The sequence below is a fragment of the Passer montanus genome, unplaced genomic scaffold, assembly GCF_014805655.1.
Source record: "Passer montanus isolate IOZ18808 unplaced genomic scaffold, ASM1480565v1 scaffold7, whole genome shotgun sequence".
In the NCBI taxonomy this organism is placed as follows: Eukaryota; Metazoa; Chordata; class Aves; order Passeriformes; family Passeridae; genus Passer; species Passer montanus.
In genome coordinates, this window is record NW_024372147.1 from 1,665,033 (window position 1) to 1,675,032 (window position 10,000).

A 10,000-nucleotide genomic window follows, 5' to 3' on the forward strand; every position below is an offset into this window, starting at 1 on the left:
CCCCCGGGGCCCCGGGCCCCGCCGCGGCAGCGCCAGCGGCAGCTCTCCCGTCCCGCCGGCGGCGGCAACATGGCCTCGGCCGGTAACGCCTCGGAGCCGGAGACCAGCAGCAGCGCGGGCGGCGGAGGCCACCCCGGCCGGGCGCCGAGAAACGGCGGCGGGAGGCGGCGAAGGACTGGAGGGAATCGGCGCGCCGCGGTGCCCGACCGGGAGTATCTGCAGCGACCAAGCTACTGCGATGCGGCTTTCGCCTTGGAGCAGATTTCAAAGGTGCATTCAATCTCTCACTCTTTTTTCCAGAGATACACGCTAGTGGTAGTGCTGCTTTTTCCGCGGGGGAGGAGGAGGGAGGTGGTGTGTTTTCTCGCGGGGGTGGAAGGAGGAGATGGAAACGAAACGGCCACCAATAAAATGCTGGGAAAAAGAGAGGGACGTCTGTGACTCTTCAGTGCGGGAGAGAGTGCCCTCCTTCCCTTCCTGCTCGCCTGTGCCTGCCCTGGTGCGTGCCTGTGCTGCGGAGCACTTCTCCTCCTAAACTTCCCGAAGTAGCCTCGGCTCGGTCCCGGCCTCCCTATGGCTAACCCCAGGCCCGTTCTCCCGCTCCCCCCCTCTCTCTCTCCGCTTCCTTTCTGCTTCTCCATCCCTTCGTAGCGCCCTGCGATCTAGGCAACACCCGCTCCCGGCCGGAACAGGGGAGAAACCGGCCGGCTTCTTGGCAGAAGTTGGGCTTTTGTGAAGTTTTCCGCCGAGCGCCGAGACGGCGACTGCCCTGGGAGAACGGGGTCCCCCAGCAAAGAAGGCAGCGGTTTTCTCCCTTGCCCGGCGGCCGGAGGGGGAGCGAGGGCCATAAACAAATTGCCACCTTAACCCTGCCGTACCGGTCCCCGCGGAGGACTGGAGGTGCGGGGCGGGGCGGGGGGACAGCCCCGGCTGCCAATCTCCGCTGGCCAAAAAATGTTCAAAGTAAACAATCTCCAAAAGCTGCCTTGCTGCAGGGATGGTTTCACTTCAGGGAGCGGATTTCTGGGCTTTGTAAGAAGAGGGAAAGAAGGAGGAAAAAAAAAAAAATCCATGTGGCTGCCCTCTTCCGTTCACAAATATTGTCGTAGCTTACAGATGGCTGCTCTACTTCCTAATTCAGATCACACAGCGTCTCCAAACTCTATGGAAATGAATTACTGCAGATGTTACAGCGCTGCTCACCACGTGGGTCTTGCTCAGCACCAAGCCCTGCTAGGAGCTGGGAATGGGGGAAACGGCCACCGCTACCCGCTATGTATCACACAAAAAATACCCCCGCGTCTCCTCCCAGCCATTCTGGAGTTCCGAGGAGAACAGGGAAAGGAACTTTTCTTTCTTACGGCTGTTGAGATTTGTCAGAAGTGGTTCCTTCTTCCCTGGAGCCACGGGTCTCGCCAGCGCGAATGCTTTGCAGCCTGAGCTGGTGGCGATGCCTCGGGCAAGAGAAGAGTATGGTGGTGGCCAGCACAGGCGAGGGCCCGGGGGCCGACGCAGTGTTGTCACCCCCAAACCCGCCTGTTGGTCTGGGGCAAGGATGGCTGACAGCAGGTACACCTTGTCCCTCTGTGCGTGCTTGAGGGTGGCTGCTCGGCAAGGCCGCGGGGCAAGGGGCCCTGCTGGAAGGATGCCTGTTTGAGCTGTTCACGGCGCTCCATCCTTCCTGCGGGCTCTGCGCCCCCAGGGACACGAGCTGTCCTGAGGGCTGGGGGACTCCCCCACATTGTGGCGGCTGCCGCAGCCCGCAACTACTGACCTCTTCTTGCTTTGCAGGGGAAGGCGACGGGACGGAAAGCGCCGCTGTGGCTGCGAGCAAAGTTTCAGAGACTGTTGTTTAAACTGGGCTGTTACATTCAGAAAAACTGCGGGAAGTTTTTGGTTGTCGGCCTCCTGATATTTGGGGCTTTCGCTGTAGGATTAAGGGCAGCTAACCTCGAGACCAACGTGGAGGAGCTGTGGGTGGAAGGTAAGTCCGGGGGTGGTGCCCGTGTTTTCTGTTGCCGTCCCTGCCCGCCTGGCCGGCCGGCAGCGCAGCCCGGGGCCGCTCGGCATGCCCGGGAGGAGCGGCCGCCGGCGGGGAGGGCGGGCGGGAGGCGGGCCCTGAGCTGGGGCGCGCAGCCCCGGGCGGCGCGTACCACTGCTCCGCTCGCGGGGGGCCGCGGCGGCCAGGCTGTGCTCTCGGCGGTGGGCCGCCGGGACGGCCCGTCAGCAGCGCCCCGTGCCCTCACTTCTGCCCCGCCTCGCAGTGCGGGGGAGCTGCGGGCGGCGGCTTTCCGCGTCCCCGCCGGCGGCGGGAAGTGGCGGCGCTGCCGGGAGGCCTCCCCTCCGCCATTTTGGGAGTGCGCGCGGCCGCGGCGGGGGAGGGGCGGGCGGCGCGGCGGGGCGGGAGCCTGTGTGTGGTCCGGGCCTTGGACAGCTTTCAGCTGTGGGGAGCGCGGGCGCAGCGCTGGAAAAAAAAGAAAGGAATAAATAGGAGAGGGAGAGAAGGAGGGGAAAAAAAACCAACCAAAAACCACGAAAGAAAGGCAGCCGAGGCGAAGCGGAGCCTGGAGTGGGGCAGCCAGCCGGGCGGCGCACTGCGCTGAGAGCCATGGCTCCAGGCTGCCGCGGGTTTGGGGTTTAGGTGTAGTTATTGGTGGTGCTTTCTTCTTCTTTTTTTTTTTCTTCTTTTTTTCATTTCGGTTTTTTTGTTTTGTTTGGTTCCCCCGCCCTTTTTTTTCTGGGGGAAAATACTGTTCATTAAGGATCACGTTCCCCCGTTAGCTGCTGGGTGGACGTGGAAACAGAGTTCCTTGTCTGCAGCAATTACTACTCTAGGTTTATGCCGAAGTAGCTTGCAGCAGTATTTGGCTTATAAAAGTTAATGTGAGGGGCTGCATAAATAATCAGTTCTAAATAGCTCTCTGTACGTGTATGTGTGGAAAAGCTAGGGCTGAGTGCAAACAAAGTCGGTGCCTGTTCCGAAGGTGGTCTGTCCTGCCCGAGGTGAATTAGAGCATATGGGGTCTGCAAGGAGTCCATCCTTGCAGATGACAGCCCTGTTGGGGTCAGGATTGGATTCGTCAGTCATTTAGTAGGTGGTGTTTTTCTCTGTTGTGGAAAATAGTGATCTTTTTTTGGTCCGTGTGGTGTAGTCCAGTAGCTCAAAATACGGTGAGATCTGCTGCCAGCAGTTCTGCCTGAGAAACAGAACAAGGCACTGCTGGGTCCCATCTGTAGGCAGAGACATGCAGTCAGAATTTGCACTGGTCACTAACTACAGTACCTTAAATACTAATGAAAACATCTGTGAATCTTGGGGGTTTTTTGCTGTTAATTTTTCTTCCAAACACACTGTGAGGTTGTTGTGGAGAGATTTCTTTTGTCAGTTTTTGTTTTTAGGTATTTTGTTTTTGCTTTTCTGTATTAGATAGATTAACATGTGATTGCAGCTCCATCCCACGTGCTCCGCTGACATTTATTATCCTGATGTAACTGGTGTTCGCTTGCTTGGAATGGTGATCCTATTCAATTAATGCCACCTGCTTTTTGTAGCCTTGTAATACCAAGAAACTACTTGCTGATGATGCCTCAGTGACTGGCCTGTCAGTATAAATACAATTTTCAAGGAAAAAGAATAGGATTTGCAAAAAAATTGCTACACTGGTCTCTTCTCATGTCATTGTTTTATGGGGAAGGAGTGGGGAGAAGTCCCTAGTATAGAATCTAGTGGAAATTGATCTCTGAGGTTTTTATAGCCAAGGTGAATTGATAATGTGGCTAGTTTGACAGAGTTGACCTATGTAATTTGACATCTATTTAGCTTTTCATTGGAAAGAAATTAAAACTCTGTATTTAGAAATCCTTGCATTTCAAAAGTAACCAGCAAAAACTAGCAGATTAAGGTGAAATAAAATATTCTGGATTAAATTTTATTTATTTTCTAGTTTTCCTGTTTTAGCACTACATGACCATTCATAGACAAGGGCTTGCTATAATGTGCTTTCTTGGTAGTAGCTCTGTAGATGTTCTGCTCATGAACTAGGGTGTTCCTAACAGATAGCAATTGCATATTTTTTGTACTACAAGCAGGAGTACAGATTGAGAGTGTGAGATGGAACAGATAGCATGAAAAATTCTGTTCTTCCTCTGCAGAAGTGTAAAACAGCACCAAACTTTTTCTTATGCACATACATGAAACCGGTCCTAACAGCTTTAAAGTACTTTCCATGGAGGTTAGTACAGTTAGGGACTCTTTAGATCAAGGTTTCTTAGTGAAGAAGCAATGGCTGAATTGTCCTGTTTATTAAAACAGCTATCTCACTTTACCTTTTACTTTTTGTTTACTGAGAGTTTGGATTAGGCAGTGCTGGCCAAATACAGAATCCTAGAATTGTTTAAGTTGGAAAAGATTCGTAATATCATCAAATCCAACTGCTAAGCCAGCACCATTGTGTTCACTGTGTCTTTAAATGTCACATCTAAACACCTTTAAATACCTCTAGGGATGGTAATTCAGGGGTGGCCTGTTCCAGTGCTTAACAGTCCTTTCTGTGAAGAAATTCTTTTTGCTCTCAAATCTGCTTTTCTGGAGCAACTTGAGACCATTACCTCTCATCCTGTCACTTGCTGCCTACATCCTGCATTCAGGTAGCTGTAGAGAGGGATGAGGTCATCCCAAGGCTGCATTTCTCCAGGCTAAATTATCCCAGCTCCCTCAGCCACTCCTCTTAGGACTTGTGCTCCATTGCCCTTCTCTGGACTTGCTCCAGCCCCTCAATGTCTTTCTTGTAGAGAGGGGTTCAAAACTAATCACAGAATTTGAAGTGTGGGCTTATCAGTGCTGAGTACAGGAGAGAATCACTACCCTGGTCCTGCTGGCCACACTGTTGCTGATACAGGCCAGGATGCCATTGGCCTTCCTGTCCACCTGGGCACGGCTGGCTCATGTTCAGCACCCCCAGGTCTGTTTCCTGGGGTAGCTTTCCAGCCACTCTTCCTCAGGCCTGTAGCCCTGTATGGAGCTGTTGTGACTCAAGGGCAGGACCTGGCACTTCATGTTGTAGAACATGGTCCTCATACCATTGGCCTTGCCCATCCATCCTGTCTAGGTCCCTCTGCAGAGCTTTCCTGCCCTCCTGCAGATTAATGCTCCCACACAGCTTGGTGGTATCTGGGAGCTGACTGGGGCAGCATTTGAACTGCTTATTCAAATCATTGGTAAAGATATTAGACAGGACTTGTCCCATCACTGAGCCCAGGGGAGCCCCTCCAGTGACTGGCTATCGTCTAGATGTAACTCTCTCTGGGCCCTGCCATGCAGCCAGTTTTTAATCCAGCAAACAGTGCAGCTGGACAAACCACGAGCAGCCAGTATCACCAGGACAATGCAGTAGGAAACAGTGCTAAAGGCATTATTAAAATTCAGGTAGACAATATCCATGGCATTTCCCTCATCCACTAAGTTGTAGAAGAAGATAAGATTGGTCAAGCAGCACCTGCCTTTCCCAACCCTATTCCAGCTAGACCTGATCACTGGACTGTCTTGTATGTGCTGTGTAGATTCATGGGTTACTTGAAATATACTTCAAGTAACAGTTTTGATTTGCTAGTGAGACTTTTTACAGTTATTACTGCTGAATAAATTGGCAGCATTTAAAGAGACAAATTTGATAAGGTCTGATTCTGAATACTATGGAACATAATATAGCACTGAAGTTTGCTGAAAGTAAATGGTTGCTTTAAAACCGTAGCAGAATTAATTAACAAACAGTGAACTTGGAATGAGTTTTAAGACCATGCACATTCCAAGTTAAATGATTAGTAGTCTGAGCCTGCAGCTGTTATGGTTGAAATATTTACATGAGTTTAGAAGCTCACCTGCTAGGCAAACTTTCCAAGGGAGATGTTCGAAACATCATTCTTTCAGATTTCCTGTAGTAGTCTTCCTCCTTCAGAATTTATGCTAGCATTCTTGGCCTTCTCTGAACCTCCTGATACCAAAGTGGCTTTCCTCTCAGCTTGTTTCTTGGCACTAAGTGTTGTAGAGTAGCTTTTTGTTTTTCAGGGTTTCTTTTAAACATAGTGCTGTTCTGGCTGCTGTTCAGAATACTTCATTTATTACTCTGTGTCCCACAGTGGCTTCATCGATGTTGCGGTCTTGTAGACTTGCTCTCAGCCATCTTTGCCTGGGACATATACTTGTATCTTCTCAGCGCATGAACAGATCTGTCATCCCCACGTGCATACCTTGCTGCTGGTGGCAGGGGGAAGGGGTTGTCTGCCAGGATAGACAAATTCTGGACTGGCATTTTAATGGCAGTTCTGTTATGCAGGTTGATACATGGACACCCACATTCTGCTGTATGTGGGTGTCCATGCATCCTGGAGCTGTGGAGGCTGTTTAGCATCTTTATACATTGTAGACACAGAGAGGGAAATAAAGGCTTTGCATTGATTTCCTCAGTGACTGAATTTTGTTGGACACAGATGTGCTTTTAGAATCCTCCATTCATAGCTAGAAAGTGCTCTGGATGGAAAAGAAATCATGCTCATAAATGGATATGTTTATTTGCTACCACTCTAAATAGGCAGTCTGAGATCCAGTGTGTCAACAGCAGTCACACATGTAAATTCACAGCCTCTGCTTCTGAAAGAAGGTAGTTTTGTGGCTCCAGAGAAGGTTCTGTTAAAAGAAGCTTGGAATTTAGCTACTGCAGTGCCTTAAATGATATTAATTGAAGCAGCTTATAATGGGGGAGATGGTCTAGTCTTGTGCTGTGATATTTCATTTCATGTCAACATTGTCTTGGGATTCTTTTCTCCTCACTTTTTAAAATTAGCTTTGTTCCTAAAATGGTCAAAGATCACACTCTTCTTCTCTTTCTTTTTGCTTTCTTCACTATTTGGACTAGCTGCAGTTCAGTCAAACTATTCCCTTCTTAAGTAGCCCTCTTCACAAAACTTTGTGAGCTTGAACTGAGCTCTAACATGCAGAGCTTCTTCTTGAAGCCAGTTTGAAGGAAGAGGGTGGATGATACATATAAGTAGGCCATCTTGTAGAGAGTGCTTCAGAACTGCATCCTTCAGTTCAGGTATTTGGAATAAAGTGAGTGTGTTCAAATTGTAAGCTAATTAGGATTGAGTGTGTACATCAGAAATACTTTGTAAGTCATGATTTGGGCCATGTGTAGTATTATTTCTCTTATTATATAGTGTCTCTCTTAAGGGACAAAAATCAGGTTGCTCTATTGTACTTATGGCTGACCCTTCTTAAAATATGTTAATCTACCCATGCAACTTCAGAATGAGGTGAAAATGAGGAAAGTGTGTGAATGATGCAGGAACCAGTATTACTTCCGTAGATTCTCAGTTTTCTTAACCCAACAAGATTAAGTGCAGGTGGAGAGAAATGTTGTTCTTAACTTCTGCCTGAAGGCACCAGTTAACTTTACACTAGTATTCTTTGGAGAAACAAAAAAGACTAGTAATGGAACAGATCTGCATGAATTTGTTTTTTCAAGGAGACAAATTTGTGTAAGTGGGCTGAAGTAAAATGCTTGGTTTGAGTACAGTTAGCAGGACTTGACACAGTCAAGTATAATTCCTTTCTCCCACAAACACACGCATTTGTGGACAGCAGCAGGGGAGTACTGTTTTAGGTGTGCTTGCTCCTGTATCACTACATTGGTATGATATTGGAGAAGTTACGGAAGTTACCCTGCTCTTCAGTCTGTCACGATGGTTGTTGGCAGACTGTCGCAGTCATGACATTGTCTCTGACCACATCACCAAATTCATTAGTTTCCTGTGAATCAGGTGACTTTAAGCTTACTTATCCTTGAATGCTGTCTTACACTGTGTTGCATTCCTCAGCACATATTGAAAGTTCATTGGAAGGTGTTCATCTGGAGAATTTCCAAGCCACTATTTTGTCTGACTTCAGTGCAATTATTTATTACATTTCTTTTTTTCCATATCTTAGCTGAAGGATGGTCATCTGAGCAACATGTTTATTTAAATGTTTACTGATGGAGCACAAAAGTATTTCAGTCCATGCTACTATTTTGAAGAGGAATATAAAATTCTAATATTTACATGATATTTGTGGATAAAAACATCAGGGCAGTGGGTGTTATGTTCCTTTGAATTTGAACTCCCTCTGCTTCTGTGTATTGAAAGTTGTTAAGAAAAGACATTAAAAGGTTTTACTTATATGTATATTTAATTGATTGTCATCTTTCAAGAGCCTGCTATTAAATTCAAAATCACTGGAGACTTCTGTTAAATTCTATCTTGACAGGCATCCACATCATTGCTTGGAGTTGGTGCTCCTTGATAAAAAGCTTGTACACGAAAAAATCCCTGCAGGTTCAGCATGTAAAGTTCCTCTTTTATGTGTAAGAGTTTTAATAAATGTGTTGCCTGTGGCCATTAAAAAGGTAGAGGGTGAAATCCCAAATTCACTGAATGTGGTGGCAGAACTTGGGATGACTTTAGTATGACCAGGCCTTATCCGTGTACAAAGCCAGAGCAGACTAACCGTGTGCCCATATGTTAGCCCCTTCAGGGAAGGGAAGGAGAAGCTCCTCCTGTAGAATTGGCACCTCTCTAAGCTGTAAGTGCATTGTTGCATGGTTCCTTCTGCCTTTCAGACTTCAGAGGCATTTAATTTACTCAAGGCTGGAGAAAATTAGTCTTCATTGTTATTTCCAAACTTAACAGTGTCCTGCCAGAATGTGCTCTACAGATCATTGTTTGGAAGGATCTGTTTCTTTCTCTGTTGGAATGTGTATTTAAACAGGGCGGCGCCTGGGCTATGCCATTGTCCTCCTCTTTTGAGCTTTGAGTATCATCTTGTGCTCTGGAGATTTTGCTGCTTATGAACAGGGTTTGAAGGCATTTCTGTAGCGCTGGAGAGCTTGTAGATTTTGGTACTGAAGTCCTGGAGTGAAATAGGATAGTTGATAGCAACACTGCTTTATTGTTGTTCCCCATGCTGCTGTTGCTGAACAGGAACAGGGAAGCGTAGGTGAGCAAAAGAACTAACTCAGCTGTAGGGCTGGCTGCTACTGAAGCTGTGGTGCTATGTGGATGTGGTGGTGAGTGGTCCTGCTTACTACCAGCTCTTGCCACCTGCTAAGTGGCCTGGTTTTATGTTTATTTGTTTGTTTTTGTAGAGAACTGGCCTTTCTTCCTCATTATTCCTCAGCAGCCAGTGGGTTCAGAAAAGAATGAACTCTAAAAGCCATGAGTGCTCAAGCTTGCTTTCAGCATAGAATGCATTAAGGTAAAACCTGAGCTGCTCATCCTGAACCTGTCAGTTTCCTTGATCTTTTTTTCTTTTTTTTTGTGGCAAGAGGTGGTCCAAGCCATGCCATTACATATTTTCAGTGGTTCCCCCGAAAGTCACAATATAATGTAGTGTATGCATGTAACTGTTCTTGACCACTCGACAAATTTAAAGGCTGTTACATCCAAGTGAATGTTGTACTTACACATAACTGTTAGGAGGCTCCAAAATATGACAGCTTCCAGATGTATGAACCAACTGATCCCTTTATTTAGATTATGCACCACAGCTGATGCCTAGATTAGTGCTGGCTGGACAAAGCTATGGGAGATTTGTCTGGTTTCCATAATGCCATGTTTATATTTCAGTTGGATTTTTCCTTAAAAACTGACCTCCGTATGACCTATTGGAGCTGTGTCCACTAGGATGCTGGATTTGATGTGTTTGCAACTACTTTCCTTTTGGTGTCTAATGGAACATGTTCTCATTTTCACACTCTTGGACTATTATGTATAATCTTTTTAACTTAACTGTGAATTACCTGCTTCAACCGATAACCACTTGGGTAAAACCATGGTTGTAAAGTTCTTTGCCCATGGCTAGCTTTTTTCTGATTGGTTAAAACAGCATTTTGGTTACAGATCTTGTCTGGCTGTTACTTGTCAGGTGTTCTGTATACAGAGTAAAGTCCAATCCTTTTCACAGTGCTTT

General features: G+C 47.2%; 1 protein-coding gene across 2 annotated transcripts in view; it reads left to right on the forward strand.

Annotated features, from left to right (window-relative positions):
• The first annotated feature begins 6 nt into the window (after window positions 1-6).
• The window catches only part of PTCH1 (patched 1), a 68,294-nt gene continuing 58,300 nt past the window's right edge, over window positions 7-10,000 (forward strand). For both annotated transcript variants that reach the window (XM_039729739.1, XM_039729741.1), the window contains exons 1-2: window positions 7-270; window positions 1,792-1,984. In XM_039729739.1, the coding sequence (XP_039585673.1) occupies window positions 70-270; window positions 1,792-1,984 (394 nt within the window). In that variant the 5' untranslated portion in view covers window positions 7-69. The remainder of the gene's footprint in view (window positions 271-1,791; window positions 1,985-10,000) is intronic.